The sequence below is a fragment of the Alexandromys fortis genome, unplaced genomic scaffold (assembly GCF_014885135.2).
Source record: "Alexandromys fortis isolate MF-2015 unplaced genomic scaffold, M_Fortis_MF-2015_v1.1 scaffold_248, whole genome shotgun sequence".
NCBI classification, from domain to species: domain Eukaryota; kingdom Metazoa; phylum Chordata; class Mammalia; order Rodentia; family Cricetidae; genus Alexandromys; species Alexandromys fortis.
The window spans coordinates 1,153,263-1,172,851 of NW_026068118.1; the positions used below are offsets into that span (position 1 = coordinate 1,153,263).

Below are 19,589 nucleotides of genomic sequence, written 5' to 3' on the forward strand. Positions count from 1 at the left end.
CTCTCTCTCTCTGTGTGTGTTTTGATATGTACACATGGTAAATTCTCAACACCATTATGATATATGGTTACATTCTTTCTTCATGTCAGTAAGCATTTGAACGAAGGAAAATCTTAAATAAGGGCAGAAAGAGTAAGAATGTTTTTTTTTATTATGCCATTTCTTATTAGCGAATTATAAAAAAGAATTAAAATACAGGGTCTAAGCAATATGGTATCACATTGTAGGATAAAGAAAACCTTTGCCTAAAACTATTTCCATCTTGAGTAATTTACCCTGGCCGTTTCTTAATTTAAGACAGATTGTGTTTTCCATTCAAAATTTAGAGTCTTCTGTAATTTTAGCACAGAACGTGACACTATTTATATTTTCAAGATTGTTCAGAACTGGTCAGACGGTGCACCAGGTAATGACGGTTGCTGACAAGCCTAAATGAGTCTGATCCTGGGACCTGCATGTTAGATGAAAACTAACTCCTATAAATTGTTCTCTGACCTCCACACACCATAGTGGGCCTGTCCTGTACCAATAAATTAAATTAATTAATTAATCAATAGAATACATTTTTAAAACCTTTGAGACTCTCAAGGAAAAATTCTTGGCCTTTGAAAGCCAGAAAATGGCCCCAGTGGGATCTCCCAGGTTCAGTTCCGTCTTCTAGGGAGCTTAGGAATTATTATATCTAATGACTTTGCTGGTGGGTCTGGCCTATGTAATTAAGATCTAAATATAGCCCCATGTTCTTTCTACAACTAAATTTCTTACCTGGACAAATGACCCATTTATGATAGCTCATAAAATACCATAGATGAGTAATTATATACTTAAAAGTCTCTCCAATAAAACATACCCAAAGATGCCTATCACATCTACACTGCTAATAATTTTCCAAGAACATTGCTTACCATAAATAACAGAAATAGAGGATATTATCATTCAAGGGGAAATAAATAGAATAAAGCCCTATAATTACGAATAAATATACTTTCTTCTTTGCAATTTATGAACATATTTGCATTTTTTCTTCTGTCATATCTATTTCAAGATGAGAATGGCAGAGCCACCATCTCATCAGCATAATTTTGGTCTTTCAAGCTTCTGCATTCATTGCCCAATGCAAAATATCATGGTATTTCTTTAGATACAAATCTTTAGTGTGCATATATATATATTACATGAAATATTTGTATATATATGCATATGCATATATATGAATATATTACATGAAAGGGGAATTATTTGGGAAGAAGAATGAGAACAGCAAGAAGATATGGGGAACAAGAGGGGTAATAAAGGGAGCCAATATCAAAATACATTATGTATTTGCATATTTATATATATATGTATATATTTAAAAATAGTATCTATATTTATACATTCAAAAGTTATGTATATTAAAAATGACATAGTAAATACCACCATTTTATACAAATAATATATGTTAAAAGTAAAAACAAGAAGTTTTATTTTTTGGCAAATGTTGGATGGCTATCCAAAGGGAATGAAACCCCGCCTGAGACTGCGGTTTTGAGAGCACGGGAGGGGCCTAACTAATGAACACACCATATCTGAAGGCAGCAGAGACTCCTCTTTGCCCCCTAACTGACTCTTTAAGCTGCTGACTTGCAGTTGAGGAGCTTTTAAGGACAGTCCAGAGTGCCTTGTTAGGGTTGAACTTGTCCTAGTGAATCAAAACAAGGAAAGTCTGTCAGTGGCTGAAAGAAAGAAGAGGAAATGGGGATTCCACCCAGTTAAACACAGCACCAAAGAGAAAGTGGCCTGGAACTGGAGAGGAAATTAAACAGAGCCTGTGACTTCCAAGAAGCTTTAATCAGTTTCTTTTAAAAGTGTAAATCAACTGGTGATTATAATAATGAACGCATTCTTGGAAGCCCGTCACACCACTGAATCACAGTCTTTAGCATAGAAATGGCTCTCGGGAAACCATTTACAGAGCCTTCCTCTAAACCCAAGAAAGTCTACTTGCAATTCTGGCAAGAAGAACTATCTCAGCTTCTGTCTTCACTCCCAAACAAAAGTACCAAGAGATACAACTTTCTCATTGTTAACATATTTACATGTCTACATGTGTGCACACACGTGCTTCTTCCCAGAAAATTGGCCTAAGCAAAAGAGTATTCCTAATGTAGTAACTAGAAGCCCTGTTGGGCAGCTTGATCATGCATATCGCTGGCTTTTTGAGGCAGGTGTCTCTCCTTAGGATAATTGTATTCATTTTCAATATAAGAATCTGTACTGACATGAAGATTCATGGAGTAGAAGGACCAACTTGCATAGGAATTTGCTTTGCTGACTCCTGCCATTCATTCACAGTTTAAGCCCAGGAAGAAGAGCATCATTGGGGATCATCTCAGTCACCTGGGGAACTTCTCAGTGCAGTTTGCAGAAACACACTGGCTGTATGCCTACACTGCAGATGTGGCTTGGAGAAGTAATGAACCATCAAATATGTCTCCCTGGCAACAGCTATGTGGCAACAGTGCCGATGGCATTACCATATCATATGAGTGGAAGGACACAGGAAGAGAGGAGTGTGTGTCTAAATATGGTCCCCAGTCATGATAAGGAGAAACCCACAAATTTTACCACCTGACTTATTCCTGATTGATCACTAATTTCTGGAAGGCTTTCCAGGTATCAATGTTCTGGATGGGACTATGGTCCCTTCCTTGCTTTGCCTTAGCTGGAATGAATGCAGTGCTGTGTGGAGAAAGCTCAAGGCACCTTTGTCTTCTGTCACTTGCTACAGTAAACATCTTCAATTGATAACGTTAGCATCATACAGATCTCACAGAAAATATGAAATCTCCACCACCCAGCTTCACTTAAACAGTTTGTGCTTTAGTGAACCGCCCAGGTCTGGATATATGCTGAAGTTTGAGGAGCACTGGATTGTGCTCTTTTCTTTATCTTTAAATCTCCATCCCTGGAGAAGACAAATAAACCTTTGTTGAGCCCAATGATGCCTGGGATAATTAGAACAAATAACTGTTGGGGGTAGCTGCAAGCTTTGGGTGTATGTACTTCTAACAAAACATTGAAACTAAATTTAAGGTGATAGGAAGTGTGGCCAAGGAGGTCACCTATTGCTTTCGTAGCTGGTTTGTGAGCTAAAGAGCCTGTGAGGCAATGTTGGCTTAGAAAAGAACACATTTGATAGGTTAGGAATTTGTAGAAAAAATTATCTGTGTAAATGTGTTTGATACTTGGCCACATATTTGTCACTGAAAGCCTTCTTCAGGGAATGGCCTCAAGATCAGTAAGCAATATCCATTCCTCATTAAATCACCATTTTTCTTCTTGAAGGGTGTAGCAAATTTCAGAGAAAAAGAGGAAACTGAGAGGCCAAGCAAAAGGAAGAGGCATAGGTAGGAGTTCCACTGTGATAAATTTTCTAAGCTAGAGTTTCGACCCTCTATGGATGTTCTTTATTTTTCTTGCCCTTAAATAATATGCAGTTGTGATATTTCTATTAAAAATAAAATTCTACTGGTTTTTTTTTTTTTTTTTCGAGACAGGGTTTCTCTGTGGCTTTGGAGCCTGTCCTAGAAGTAGCTCTGTAGACTAGGCTGGTCTCGAACTCACAGAGATCCGCCTGTCTCTGCCTCCTGAGTGCTGGGATTAAAGGCGTGCGCCACCACCGCCGGGCTCTACTGTTTGTTATATTACACTTCCAGCAGAATAAAAGTCCAGCAGAACTAGTGGTGGCTGAAAGTGTTTACCTGTCAGTAAGGAATTTCTCCATCCCTCCATCCTTCCCTTTCCACTACCCGTGAAGATAACGGATGACTTCATCACATTTCCGGCCAGAGTTATAATCTGGCACGCAGCTTAGTTTATTCCCTAGGAATGGGAAAGAGCTTATCCTTACCTCTTTTTTTAGTGAGTTACTGGCATACCAGCTTCTTCAACACTGGGCCTGTTTATGTCTCTATGTAAGTGCCCTTATCATCCCCCAGGACATGGTGAAGGGCCAGCTGCAAGCTCCCTTTTATGTGGTTCCTGGATGATGCTGGCTGTAGTCCTACAGTGATCACTAAGAAACATGCAGCCACATCTTTCATCCTGAGCAGGCGGATCCCTTGCACCGACTGACTGGACCTCATAGTGTTCTTTTTCCTCGTTCGATCAAACTCTTACGGCAACTGACGGCCCACAAAGCACAGCCACGTTTAGGGGTCGGGGTAGCAATTCTTGAACTTGAAAAATATGACGGTGACGATCAATTTCCTTTTCCTCTTCCTTTCTTGCTTGCCTTTATATGAACGTTCCTCTAGAGTGCGTCTTTTAGACATCTCTTTCTTAGTCATTATCCCCTAATTAATTCCCTTGTTAAATATAAAGTGTGCATTAGGCTTGACTAATGTCTTCCTTTGTGTCGGAGGAAAAGAGGAATTTATTACCTTTACATATTGACTCAAGCTGCATGATCACAACTCGCTTGTTTAAAGCCCTCTTTCTTCGCAAGCCATGCTGGAGTTGAGGCCAAAGCGACCGTCAGGCGTCTCACCTGCTCCTCGTCAGTGAGCCGTGGAGTCAGGGGCTGGCTCATCTAATTGGCTGGAGAATTGGCTGCATGGGCACGGAAACCCATCTCTTGCTTTACATAATGTTTTCCTGTTCACACTGCGGCACTGTGGAAGGGCTGAAGTGGAGTTGCCCAATTTGTGGAGGGAACATGCTGACATTTGAAGGGACTGAAGAGAGGTGTCAAAAAATCTGCAGGCACAAAAATCTACATATGTGTTGGCAAACTGGCAATCTGCTCCTCTCCAATTATGTGGTTCCTGTGGTGAGGAATTAGTAACACAGAAAAGGATTTCAGCTCCTCCCAGGGGAGAGTGCTTGGCTCTCAGGGGACACAACCTAAGATGCAATTATATGATGTCTCAGTGAGGGGGAGAGGGGCCCATTAGAGCCTGCCTCCCAAAGTGGGGCCCTGGGAGCTAGCAGTGGCCCTGTGTCCCACTCCAGACCCTCTGGACAATAGTCTCCCTTTTAGGCCTCTTGGTGATTTGTGTTCAGGTAAAAATCCAGTAGAACTACTGTGGCAACGCATGGCTGAATTAGATCACTCATAATGCCAAGGCAGGAAAATTACATATTTGAGGCCAGCCTGGACTGCATAATATGACTCTGTCTCTAAACCATATCAACAATGGCAATTTAAAAAAACCCAGCAAAATATCCTGGTAAATAGTGGCTGAAAATGTTTCCACATCTCAGGGACATTATCAAAGAATTCTTCTATCTAACCAGCCCTCTCTCAAGGCTCCAGCCCGCCCAGCATGGCCCCTTCTCCCTTCATCCTTTGATTTTAGTCTTTCTATTCTACAACACCCCATGCTTAGATTTTGAGCCAGAGGGTCAGTGAATGTGTCTGAGGTTTTTTCCTTAGCTGCTGTGGGCCTCTGGGTGCTGAGTGTGAAAAAGATGGTAGATATCAGAAAAAAAAAAAAAAAATCCTAAGCACTGTCCAACCATTACTGACACCCTCTGGACAATGCAGGTGATACTTACCCTTCTGCCCATAAAGAAAGTGGTCCAGGAGTATATACATAGACTCCCATGAGTCATTGACCAAAAAATACTAACCTGCTGCTTCTAGACAGAGGAAGGAAATTCGATTCTGAGACAACTTGCTCCTTGTATGCACTGGAAAATGGATGCTCGCGTGCTGGGTGTGTCCTCTGCAACCTCTGAGCAGTACACAGAGATATGGGGATGATGAAGTCTGGTATTCCAGAGCCAGAGAGGTGGCTCAACTGGTTTAGTGCCTGGTGTACCAACATGGAGACCCGAGTTCAGATCCCAGAACCCATGTGGAGGCACTGTGTCTGTAATGTCATTCCCTGACATGACAAGGGTTGAAAAAGTGGGTAACTGAGACCTGGGGGCCTGCCAGTCTATCTTCATTTATGAGCCCTGGGTTCAGTGAGAAACACAGCCCCACTTTGACCCCTAGCCTCCACAAATGCCCTCATGGGAGAGGGAACACACCCATGTGCATGTTCATAAAACACATGTGAACAATGAGGTACTGATTGTATCCTTTATGGCGACACTAAGGATAATTCCAAGACCCTAGCACAAGGACTCCTGCACAACGGCCTGTGTTCTTACAGCCAGGATTCTTGATGTGCCTTTCATTTGTGTGTGTGTGTGCACAGGACCCTTCTGGTCTTATACCTCTTCTTCAATCAGGAAATTGTTCTCTGAAGGCACAGTTAGGGATGGCAGAGGCTGAGAGCTCTGGCCTTTCAGCCTCAAGTGGGTAATTTACTTCTCAGGGGATCTAAAATGATTGACTCTTATCTCAATTTCCCCCGGGAACTGCACCAGCTCTACCAAAGGGCATCCCCAGTCACTCTTTACCCCCGGAGGCCAGAGTTATCAAATTCGCCTGATATATGTACTTAATCATGGGGAAAAGGAGGATCTGGACAGAACCATAATTGGCCAAGGTCATTTGAAAGTCACCGTTTGGGGGGGCATTCTGTTTCAGTAGGAGCTTTCAGCATGAGGCTGTATGGAAGGGTTTGGTTCATCTGGGCTTGTTGCTTTCCTTTGCTGTAATGTAGAGTTTACAGAGTGAACATTATGGAACGGAGCGAACATTCTTTGCGGTTCAGCAGGTTTATGGAGACCCGTTCCCATTTTCACATATGCAGAGTTTTCAGTAAAGCATTTCCACCAGTCATATGAGCAAGCTCAAGCAGCAAGCAAGTTCTTCCCTTGGCTGGTTCCAACATTTTGCATCCTAATAAATTCATAGTGGAACTAATCCAGCTGTCTTTTTGCATAATATAAAGTTTGGAAGGGGACCGCTGCTACTCATGGCTACATAATAGTTTGTTTCATACTGCATGGAGTTGTATCATTACAAACACGAAAGCAGCTGGCGATAAATGACTTTATGACAGCTATTTCAAAGGTATAATGAAGAAAACAAAAAGGAATCGAGTTATTGCTTATAATTATGGTGCCTAGATGAGCTCCCCCAGTGAACTCCAAACGTCGGGCTGGCCCTTCCTGTGTGATCTTATTCACACTCTCCTCTAAGTGACAGTGGTCTTCAAATTGCTCAGCTATAAATGCAATGTGCGCTATGTTGACATTTACATTTTCAAGAGTAATTGTTTTTTTTTTTTGTTGTTGTTGTTGTTATTTAAGGGGTAGCATCCTTTTAAGATAGTCACGTATGTGGCAGGAAGAAGTAGAATTGACACACTTTTTAAATATATTTCAGAATGACAACAAATTTAAGGACTTTTGCAGTGTTTTCAAAATTGATAATGTGATTTTTCTCTTCACTCAGTGGCTAAATGGCTTAATTTTTTTGTTAGGAGTGGCCCCCCACCACAGCACAGTAAGCACTAAGAATATTTGTTGCTAGATTCTTTATTTTCATATAGAAAAAAATTACAACCTTCGTGCTCAGCAGTACAGAGAAGATAAATAATCCCGTGATGTAGTCTCATATGCAGCCATTATAAACTGGAGCTAATTTAGCACACATTAAAATTCAAATGTCCTCAAGGCCTAGAATAGAAACGTTGTATTCCAGGAACACAAAACATTATGTATATTTTAAATTGCATAAGAAAATACAAGGGACTATGTTTGTATATATCATACAAGAGAATAATTTATTCATTAATATTCTCAACAAATGTATTTTGAGTTCTAATCATTATATAACAATAAACAAACTGGGGGACTTTATAAGCTCTTACATCCTAGGCAATGAGTATGGGACATGGGATGGATAATTGAAGTTGGGAAGTCAATGAAAGCAATGAGTCCATGGTAACAGGAGTTTTAGGAGGTAAACAGAAGGTCATGTGAAAGATAGTTATAGTGATATTTTATTTATGTTTTAATAAATAAAACTTTCCTAAAGATCAGAAAAGCAAAGCCAAGTCACAAGAGGTTAGGCAGTGGTGGCACACACCTTTAATCCCAAGATTTGGGAGGCAGAGGCAGATGGATCTCTGAGAGTTTAATACCACCCTGAGCTACACAAGATCAATGCAGAAACAAATCCAGGTGGTAGTGGCTCACACCTTTACTCCCAGTCCTGGGGAGTCATATGCCTTTAATCCCAGCACTAGATGGAATATAAAATGAGAGGAGAGAGAACCTCTGTCTGCTTAGTCTGCTTAGTCTGCTGTCGCCCAGCCTTAGTAGAGGTAAGACTTCTCAAGTGGCTTGGCTGCTTTGCTTTTCTGGTTTTGGGTTAAACCCCAATATCTGACTGTGAGTTTTTATTATTCATGCTACAAATAGTGACTTAGGTGAAGGCAGGAAGAGCCTATGGGGTGGTAACATTTGACCAAAGATCTAAGAGGAACGAGGAAGAAATCCATGGAGACATCTCAGAAGGAAGAGTCCCAGGCAGAAGAGACATCAAGGCCTACACAGCACAGAAGCAAGATCATGCTTCGAGAACTTGAAAATCAGAGGAAGGAATGGGGCTGGAATATCATGAGCAGTTGGAAAGCTGCAGTAAAGAGTGATGGGAATGAGAATTTTGGCCTTTGTGCCATGATGAGCTTTTGCCTCTAGTGAAGGTATAGTGGAGAGAGATTGGATGAAATAAGGAAAGGAAAACACTTTGTGAATACAAATGAATGAGGTGGAAGGATGCCTACCATACTATTGGTAGTTATGCCTTAGAGGATTGCTAGTGTATTAAGAACAAAGCAGGGATATGATTGACAAACAAGGTATCTATTGTTCTCTACCATACCTGTATTGTTTGAGCCTTATATTCATGTATTATTTGTGTAATTAAATATTTTAACATAATATTTTTGTTTGTTTTTTGAGGTCTCATACATTATGATCCTTATCTAGTTCCTCTCCAGGTCTATCCTCTCTACTCCCATCCCTCTCAATTTCATATGTATATCCGTGTATGTATGTATGCATGCATGCAGGTATGTTTAGATATATTTAAATAATCCACCGAGTCTCATTTGATCTGCTCATATGCTCACGGTTGGGCTATCCACTGGAGCATAGCTGACCTTCAGGGCTACATGCTTAAAGAAAACACTTTTCTTCAGAAACTATCAGTTATTAATAGTTCTTCAGTTAGCAGTGTGCGCTCATGATCCTCTCGTGCCTCCATACTAGTATGTTGACTGGCTGGACCTTCTGCATATCTCGTGCAAGCAACCACGGCTGCTGTGAATTCATGAGAGCTGTGGTCTAGTCATGTCCAGAAAGAACTCTTTCTTGCTAGTCTCTTGAGATATCTGGCTTTTCTAATCTCTCTACCTGCCATTCCCAAAAGGTCTGTGAACTTTGGGTGGAGGGGTATGATACAGAGGTACTACTTGTGGCCAAGCAGTTACTGACACTCACTCTCTGCATTTGAATTAGTTGTAAATTTCCCCTGCTGGTTAACCACTTCCCCTTGCAAAAAGGGGAAGGTGGTAAGGTCTGAGAGCTCCACTAATCTGTGGGCGTTGAGATGTAAATTTAGAGGACAGTGTGATACTAAGTTCACTTAGTAGAATAATAGTAATAGACTAACCCCTTGCATTGTGAGCTTCCAGCAATGTTCCAGATTTATGGTACCAAGATAAAAAAAAACCTTAAAGCCAGAAGAAAAGATAAAATTAGTACCTTTTCATACAAGAAAATAAACAAACTCTTTAGTTTCTCTTACTAACAATTGGCCATTGTCCATCATAATTTGTTTCTCTGTTTATAAGCAGGAAACAATGACTGCTTTATCACAGTCCTTTTGTGAAATAAATCAGGTAGCATCCGTAGAGTTTTGACCTCAATGCTCAGCATTTTGCAGTGATTAGAGAAATTATCTTCATTTATTACGGCCGTGCTGCTACCTCCCAGCACAAGCTGTAACTCTCATAAATCTTTAAAAAATAACATTATACAATTGAATAACTTGATAGGGCATTTTCTTCAACTCTTTGTTAAGATGGGGAAACTGAGACATTTTTGTGGCTATGCCACTGACTCAAGTAGTGAATGACCTTAGTCTCTGGTTCCTACTTTAAATCTCTCATCACTGTACCTGTGTTTCCCTCACTCAACTACTAACTTTCCATATTTTAGTTAACATAGTACTATAAGTGACACATTAAGTATTTTTGTTTTCCAAAGGAAATTAATATAATCACCTTATATAGGTATCCAGTATCCCTTGTCCCAGTACATTGTCACCACATACAGTTTGGGTAGATGTCTATCATTGCCATTGCTTTGACAGTTTTGTGTGGTGAACCACTTCTCAACTCAATAACTTTCACCAGGGAGCATTTTTTTCTCGCTCACATACTCAAAGGTTGGCTGTGGTTACAACTGAGCCAAAACTGAATTCTGTTACTCTTTTTGGTTTATTTCTCAGATCTCCTGGGCCAGCGAGAAGTATGTGTTTCACATGCCATAGTCTCCATGAGTTTCCTCCAAGGTCAAGAATACAAAAGTTCAAACTCATATATCATGTCTAATATTAACATATGGCAAATAAAGTCACATACGTAAATCGTAAATCCATCATTAGTTGAATGAAGAAAATTCTGTTGCCCTTGGCTTTATTAAAACATACAACTGTAACAAATACCATAGGCTACATGACTTAAACAACACACATTAGTTGTCACAGTTTCGGAGGCTAGGACGTTAAACATCAAGGTATTGATAGCTTGGTGTCTAGGTGAGATTCTCTTTATTAGTACATAGCCTTATTCATTAACTTATTTTACTGGGCAGAAAGAGTTCATCCCTTTAATGTTCCTTCTCGGGAACATTTATGAGGGCTTCACCCCTTGACCTAATCACCTCTCAAAGCTGCCAGTTTGAACTTCAAATTCTCTCGCGGTGCATTTAGATTTCAATAAATGAATTGGAAGTTGGCATAAACATTCAGACCTGACTGAGTACAACTCCAGTAGAATCTCTTAGTCACTTGGGGACACTACAATCAATAATTACATATTGCATGATTGAGATATCTGAGGTAGGGTGCTACTCAGTTTTGTTTATAAATGATACAGACAGCAATTTTCTTCTGTGTCCTCACATAGTGAAGGGCAAAACCAGCTATATCCATAGTGTCTAACAAGGGTACTCATTTCACTCATGAAGGTTCTGCATCATGATTTTGTCCACCCCCAAACATCAAGAGAGTAGAGTCTAGACTTGAGTGCATAAATTTGGAGTTGGGGGATGGGTGAGAACAAGCATCCCATCCATTGCAGAAGAAGTGGGGAAATCATACAGTAAAGGGTATGACTAGGAGGAAGGAAAAGACTTGGAAACAACAATGAAGGTCATGTTGATCCTACTACCATACAGATAATAGATTTTAAAAGGCAAGGTTCAAGTGTTTGGCACCTCAAAATGTATTACATGATAGAGTTGGCCAAAAATATTCAGAGAGTATTGTAGAAACTCAGAGGAAGCTTTGGTGGGTCACATGCTGAGTTGGATTGACACTATTCATGTTATTACAAATAGAAATTCCAAAGTCCTCTGCCTCCTAGATGAGGAAACAATGGCACAACTAAGGATACAGAATTGTCCTCTGGATTCTACTGTGTTTAAGATACAGTTGTTCATACTCTAATTTCTTCAATAGCATTCCTCTTGTACTTTGGATATTTTACAATAAGCAATAGTTGTTTGAATGGTTTCTGTCTGTTCATTGGAATACTTGGTTGTCTGTCATTCCTTTTGGATTTACTAGACACCTGTAATCCCCTGACTTTTGGTTAATCAATGGGTGGTCCTTTGAAGAGCTACATATATCTTAATTTCTGTCTGAAGGCCTTTGTGGACACCATAGCATTAACAAAGGGACTAGCTGCAAAAATTAAAAGGAGTGGTAGAGGCTAGGAAGAAGCTAGAGCAGAGGGCTTGTTAGGTATTGAATGAGTACTGTTCTGGACAGGGCAGAAATAGTAGTTTGAAAAACTGCTACTGCATATGACAGATGAAAGTAGCAGTTCAGAATTATGACTCTCTAAATATGAAACAATTTTAGGAAATGATCATTTTCTCCTTTTTTAAAAAAATCATGTTTAGCAGTTGTGCCCAGCATGTGGTCCCAGGGTCACATGTTTCACAATTCTCAAACATGAACTTTGTAGATGACAGTATGAGGCTAATATCAGAGGGTTGTTCGTGCCTGCTATAGAGATCTACTGTTAAGAATTATGCAAATAAATTAAACTTACCAATTTTGGCAAAATTCTAAACGATAAGCAAGCACCATATTTTAACCTACAGAGCACTTTTTCTTAGTAGTACAGAGAGAAGCAAAACAATGTTTCCCGCAAGTGACAGCTTCCTCAATTCAGCCCAATGTAATCAATCCATAATTAAAAACAGTTAAACAGAAGGTGTGTCATGTAGTATTATTTGTTTGCAAATAATGAGAAATCTACCCAAACTTGAATGAACTATAAGATATGTGTGTTGGCTCAGAAATTCAAATCTCCAAGGCTGGGAACATTTTGTAACTAATTTATACCAACCGGTCACTGATACTAGAACTGCTCTATCTGTTCATCTTTGTGGCTAAGCAGTGCCCTGTGCTACTTCCTTAAGCCAGTGGGCACCCCCCCCCCCCTTGGAAATGAGACTGGGTCAGGACTGTCAGAATGCAAAGCTGCCATCCAAGAGTGAGTGATTTGACCAGGAATACGTATGAGGGAAAAAGTCTTTCCATTATTTTCAAGGATCAGTGCTTGAAAATCAAAATCAAGAAAATCAAGTACTGAGTACAAGGGTTCTCAGGTAGCAATCAGAAGTCATGTCAGGGTCAAGTGAAAAGACTGAGGGCTCCTGTTTTTGCCCTCCAGAGTAGGTGGAGACAGCTCATTCGTTTCCTGGCCTCCCAGACCCGAATAATAACACAGAAACTATATTCGTTATAATGCTTTTTGGTCAATAGCTTAGACATATTTTTAGCTAGCTCGTACATCTTAAATTGACCCATTTTTTTATTAATCTGTTTGTCACCACAAAGCTGTGGCCTACGAGTAAGGGTCTGGCTGGCGGCTAGTGTCTTTCTACTTAGGCAGCTATGGTGCTCTCTGACTCCGCCTACTTTCTCTCTATGTCTTTGTTCAGGTTTCCTGCCTGACTTTACTCTGCTTAGCCATTGGCCAAAACAGCTTCTTTAATAACCAATGGTAATAAAACACATTCATAGCCTACAGAGGGGAATCCCACATCACTCCAGCTAGTGAGATAGAAGGTAACAAATTGGGGGCAGATGCAGTAGAGCATGAGAGCCACAATCTTACCGATTCTGGTGCTTTTGTAAGTGTGTCAAACCAACCTGTTGATTAAGGAAGGGGTTTCAGTTGTTCTGTTCCATAGCTTCAGAAAGGAAGGGTCCTGTCTTCTTGCCAAGTCATGGTTGATTGTTTTCCTCCCAAGGGAGTGAACATATTCTGGCTTGGGAAAACGTAGCTGAAAGGCAAATGCCATAAAGTAGGTGTATCGGCTTAAATGAATGTAGACAGATTGTAATAATATATACAGCTTTAATGGGGAAATAGACTTACATGCTCCCTAATGGGCTGGGCTTATCCCTACAAGTAGGTTTCTCTTTTTATTTAATTTGCTTATTTTATATCCCTGCCAAAGTTTCCCCACCCTTCTTTCCTCCCAGTTCCTCACTCCCACCTCCACTCTGCCCCTCATCACATCCACTCCTTCTCCATTTCTATTCAGAAAGGGGCAGGCCTCCCATGGATATTGACAAACCACAACACATTAAGTTGTAGTAAGACTAAGCACCTCCCCATGTATTAAGGCTGAGTAAGGCGACCCAGTAAGAAAAGTAGAGACCCAAAAGTCAGCAAGAGTAAGAGACAGTCTCTGCTCCCATTGTTAGAAGTATCACAAGAAGACCAAGCTATGTAACTGTCAAATACTTGCATAGGGCCTAGATCAGTCCATGTAGGTTTCTGGTTGTTGGTTTAGTCTCTGTCAATCCCCCACCCCACCCCGCAATGAGCCCAGGTTAGTTGATTCTATAGGTTTTCTTGTGATGTCCTTGACCCTTCTGGGTCCTACAATCCTTCCTCCTTCTATCTAGCAGGATTCCCCAAGCTCAGCCTAATATTTGGTTGTGGGTCTCTGCATCTGTTTCCACCAGCTGCTTGTTGAAGCCTTTCTGATGACAATTAGGCCAAGGCACCAGTCTATGAGTATAGCAGAATATCCTTAGATATCATTACCTTGACATTTCTTTTTCCTCCAGTTGTGTTTGATTCTATCCTAGGTCTCTGGGCCATTCAACCTCTGGGTCCTGGTGTTCCAGGCAGTGTCAGGGGTGGCCCCACTCTAATGGCATAGGTCTCAGATTGGGCGAGTCATTGATTGGTCATTGCCACAGTCTCTGTGTCACCCTTATGCTAGCACATACCATATACCAGACAGACTGTAGGTCGAAGGTTATATGGCTGATTTTTGTGAGTGGACTTGAGGGCTGGTGGGAATGGGAACATAAGGGATCAGGTAGAAGTGGAGTGTGGAGGAGAGTATGAATCAGGTTTCTGAATGCTCTGTGATCAGACTCTATTAGCACAGAGACCTTTATCTCTCAGTTTGCTGGTAGGAGATTCTAGAGGCTTACAAATTGGGCTGCTGATGTCATTTCTCAAAGTCTGTAAGTGACCACTGTGTTCAATGTACTTCAAACAAACTGAAATAATTGGCTTGGGTCTGGATACAATCTCACATCTCTCTCTGAGAGAAGAGTTCTGAGGGAGGTGTTATATTAAATGCATCTTTGAAATAAAGACACCTTAACTTCTCAGTTCTGACATCCACATTGAAAATTTATTATGGCAAAGAACACAGACCCTATGTGTGCTACAATAATCCCTTTGCTGATCTCTCCCTCTCTCTTTCTCCTTCTCCTGGTCCCCCTTCTTTCTCATCCCTCTCAATAAAGAGTGATTAATGGTGGGAATTTGGCTTAATGAATTATATTCACAGTTATTTTCTGTAAAATAAATTTTGCATGCCATTGTACTTTCATCTCGGCTTCATCATTGCCTCTTGAGCTAACACAATAATATCACCAAAGTCATCACCATTTTCCCTTCACATTTAAGGCAGCAATGTCATTTTCAGATGAAGTTATTTTTCCTTGTTAAAACAGAAAGGCATTTCATACATTTAGACCCAGCTGTGCGGTTGCATGATTGATTCCAAGAGAAGACTGGAGTTCTGGCAAATAAGAGTTGCCCCCCTCTGCTCAGTGCATTCTTTCTTCTGCTAGATCTGGGGAAACGATTCAGGTAACTGGACTTGAGAGTGAAGTGGAGGGCAGTTAGTTCAGATGAATTCCCCAGGAAGCAGACCCTGAGATGCGCTGAGTGTGCCAGATGTCTGTTAACAAATATTTCAGGATTGGCATCTGGGCAAGAGAGAGGAAAGAAGCTGCAGTAGACAAGAGGAGAAGATGAAGTGGGAATCAGGCCCAGTGCTAGGCCCTGGTGACCCCGAGCAGAGCTTGAGGCAAGAAGGGCCCTTCATTATGACTTCGAGGAAGCCAAGATGACCAGGCCTTTGTACAAGTCATCGATCTGTTACTGGTGTGGGCTGCCCCGGGAGGGTCAAGGTTCTGAGTGAGATGTCGTTCTGTAGCTGAGACAGTCCCTGAAAAGTCTGTTCATGGAAGGCTGTCTTCTGAAAGCAGTGGTCCTCAGAGATGGCTGATTTGTCCCTTAAAGAACATTTAACCATATAAGCATTTACTGTCTTGACGAGAAAAGGGCCCCTGGCATCTAGAGGGATGTGTCCAGGAACACTCCAAGTATTCATAGGACAGCCTCCAAGAAAAAAAAAATCAGCGTATGATCCAAAGCATCAATACTGTTGCAGCAAGAACAGTCTATCCCAGGCTAGTAAGTCCTTTAAAACAACCTGCTAGACATCACTGTATCCTCTCTTGGAGTCATTGTTAATGAAGATGTAGCTTCTTTGACCTTGTTGCTTTTCTTTTTCTTCTTACTATTCCAGTAAAAGTTTGGAGGCTGGCATCAAAGTTTCCTTTTGCTCATGAGGAAACTGAAAACTTAAGTGAACTGCTCCAGGCATGAAGTGAAAGGACCAAGTGTGGGGTAGAAAGTACCTGTGTGTGGAAATAATTGTTGTGTCTCCTTTCCCCTGCAAGTTGAAAACACACCCCCTAGTGTACTGACTGTTCCAAGTTGGAGACACAAGAAAAGAGAGAGCACAAGAGCTAGTACTTTTAGTAAAATAATATAAATTAATTGAGATAACATATAAAACAAAGAAATAGGAATAAGACAAAGCAAGCAAACTACCAGACAAAAATAGTCAAAGACAAAAATGTGAGAAATACATATAAAGACATGCATATTCATACACAGAGAAATTAAGTAAAAAAACACCAGACACCATAATATATACTCAAAGGACCTATAAGGAAAAAAAGAGAAAAAATAATTCTCAGTAAAGCATTATGAAACAAGAAACCTCCAAATATATTACTGAGTAGATTTGATGTTTTCCATTTACTACCGTTCTTAGTGGGATCTGTCTTAGTGTTGCAGGAGATTTGTATTGCTGTGAAGAGACACCATGACCACAGCAACTCTTAGAAAGGAAAGCATTTAACTGGGGCTGGGTTACAGTTTCAGAGGTTTAGTCCATTATAGTCATGGTAAGAAGCATGGCAGCATGCAGACAGACATGTTGCTGAAGAAGGAGCAGAGAGTTCTTCATCACTCATAGCTTTTAAAAGCTCAAAGCTCACCTCCAAAGTTTTGTCTTCTTGAGACAGGATTTCTCTATGTAGCCTTGACTTTCCTGATCCTCACTCTGTAGACCAGACTGGCCTTGAACTCACAGAGATCCACCTGCCTCTGACTCCAGAGCTCTGGGATTAAAGGCATATGCCCCATTGCTGCCAGCTGTGCTTTTTTGTGGTAGTCTGTTTGCTGCAAAGAGAAGTCTCTTTGATGAGAGTGAGAGCCACACTTATCTGTGTGTAAAAGTTAAGTTTTCAGTGCATTTAAGATTATGCTGGTCTAGTAAAGTGGAAGGGGTAGGTTCTCCTTAAAGATTCACGACCTTACTGGTTCTAGTTAGTTGGCTAAATCATAAGTCTTTTATGGTAGAAAATCACAAAGATCAGAAAGACCTGAATAACTTACCCAGAATTATATCCACACCTGGGTCACATTCCACAGCTAGAAAACCTCCTCAAAAGGAAAAATGTACACCTGCTTGTGTGCATTCATTTTTGAAGTGAGAATCTTTACTGTTCATCAGCACAACATGGTATGAGCTGTTACATGTCAATAAGAGTTTAGTATTGTTTCCCCCAGCAAAAGTATATGCACTTTATAAGTTTAGAGTAAATGTTCCTGATGGGTAATTTGCATATGAGAACAAAATATGTAACATTCTTATAAAATCGAAGTAGCTACTTGATTTTCACTAAATGAATTTTTATGAATTTTACTGAAAATGTGTGCTTGAGCCAAGGCTATGGCTACAGTTGTACCATGACATGGTTGGTGATTATTGCCTGGGATATCCAAATTTCATAACACCAATGGAGGATCATAGTACAGAGGCAAAAGAAGCCGCTTGCTGAGCAGCTACTGCCATGTGATGCCTCCATCATACACACGTGAGAGATGTAAAGAATCAAGAAAAACACAATAGAGAAATGGCGCAAAGTGATTGCAAAGGATCAGTTTTGGTCATTAAATTGTCTTTGCTTTGGTGTTATCTATTTCATTATTGATTACATTTTGCTTCTTTGTTTGTTTCAGACAGGAATTCACAATATAGTCTTAGCTAGTTTAGAGCTAACTATGTAGCTGTGGCTAGCCTTAAACTCACAGAGATCTAGCTGTTTCTGCCCTCTGAGGGCAGAGTTTACAGCCATGTACCACAAGATTTTTGTTAATTTTTTTTTTCTTTTTCTTTTTTCTTTTTCAAGACAGGGTTTCTCTGTGTTGCTTTGGAGACTGTCCTGAAACTAGCTTTTGTAGACCCGGGATGGCCTCAAACTCACAGAGCTCCTCCGGCCTCTGCCTCTGCCTCCCAAGTGCTGGGATTAAAGGCGTGTGCCACCACTGCCGGGCCAATTTTTGTAATTTCTTAATAATAATGGCTGAACAATTGTCTTAGGAGATTCCTGAAAATTTAACGGCTGGGTCTTGTGAGTTCATCTAAGTGCTTGAACTCACAGCTCTGAGTGCAACTTCATAAATGGAAACAATCCAATTGTCAAGCAAAATAGACTCTAGAGAGATGATGCTGAGCACAGCCACACTCTTAACACTAACTGCTGTTTTTCTGGTTTATTCACAGGCATTTCCCTGCATCTCAACAGGCATTTACGGTGAGTGGTTTAGCATTTGATGGTGTTTGTGATCGTTTGTTTTGGTTGTTAAGTTGGTGGGCAGGGGTAGGGAATGGTTAACTGGAAAACTACAAAATGCTATGAATATATTTTTCTGTGACTTAGAGAGGCTGAAATGTAGGTCAAGTCCCACTAAGGAGCCCCAGAGGGTTGTTCAGATTGGTTTGTAGTCTTGAATTTGGTTGCATTGAACATCCAGATGAAATGATTTGACACATGGTGTCTCCACGTCTTTTGTTACATATACACAAAAAAAAATTGTACTAGCAAGGTTGACTTCTAAAATTGTTTTCTCTATTTTAGTCAAATTTTTCCTCTCATAAAATGTATTGTGTACATAAAGTCTAGCATCTTTGTTTTATTGTGGCTTACAAAAAATTAAAATGCACAAACATAAACATATATATTAAACTTGTAAGTTATACAAAGAAGTAGCCGATAATAAAAAGAAAAGTTATTTTAATAACCTGAATTTTTTCCTGATATACATGAATTGTTTTAAGTAGTGAAAGATGGACTTTTTCTTAACCTGGTATTTCTTTAAAGGCCTTGATGAGAATAAAATGAAAAAGGTCCCACCAAATAAAATGAAGAGGCCAAAGACTTGGTCATACATCTAGATATTTAAGGTAGACTTCCTCCTTGGTCATACATCTAGACATTTAAGGTAGACTTCATCGTCTTCAGATTGCTCTGTACAAATCATGAGTTCATGCTGTAGGAATCGACAGGTGAGGACTGGACCTTCCTAAGACATTGGTCTATATTCTTTATGCTGCTCCTTCCTCGCAAAGGTCTTGTTAAAAATCTTAACTGTTTGCATGGGAGAAACATTGTGTGTAGGTGGTAACATGCCCGATTCTAACCTTCAGTGTGAGTAGTCTAACCAGCTAACACTGCAGACATGGTTCTCCTTGTAAGAATGCTCCTCCATCATGATCCTGATTTTCCTCAACAGCGAACAAACATAGGACTGCCTAAACCACCACATTGGGCTCTTTGTCTATTATCATGCCAAGCCATGGATGGCTTTTGATTCTGAAAATATTATAGTAATGTGCAAAGAATTATCTTAGGATATGCTGTATTCAGGGAAGTAACTAGAAGGAAAAATAGAAAAGTAAAGGATGATAAGGAGAGACTATTAAAATAGACCCCAAAA

General features: G+C 40.3%; 1 protein-coding gene across 1 annotated transcript in view; it reads left to right on the forward strand.

The window, feature by feature from the left end:
• Window positions 1–19,589, forward strand: part of LOC126490199 (ADP-ribose glycohydrolase MACROD2-like) — a 1,491,479-nt gene that overhangs the window by 883,019 nt on the left and 588,871 nt on the right. Inside the window, exon 6 of the mRNA XM_050124928.1 lies at window positions 18,376–18,406. Within this exon, the coding sequence (XP_049980885.1) occupies window positions 18,376–18,406 (31 nt within the window). The remainder of the gene's footprint in view (window positions 1–18,375; window positions 18,407–19,589) is intronic.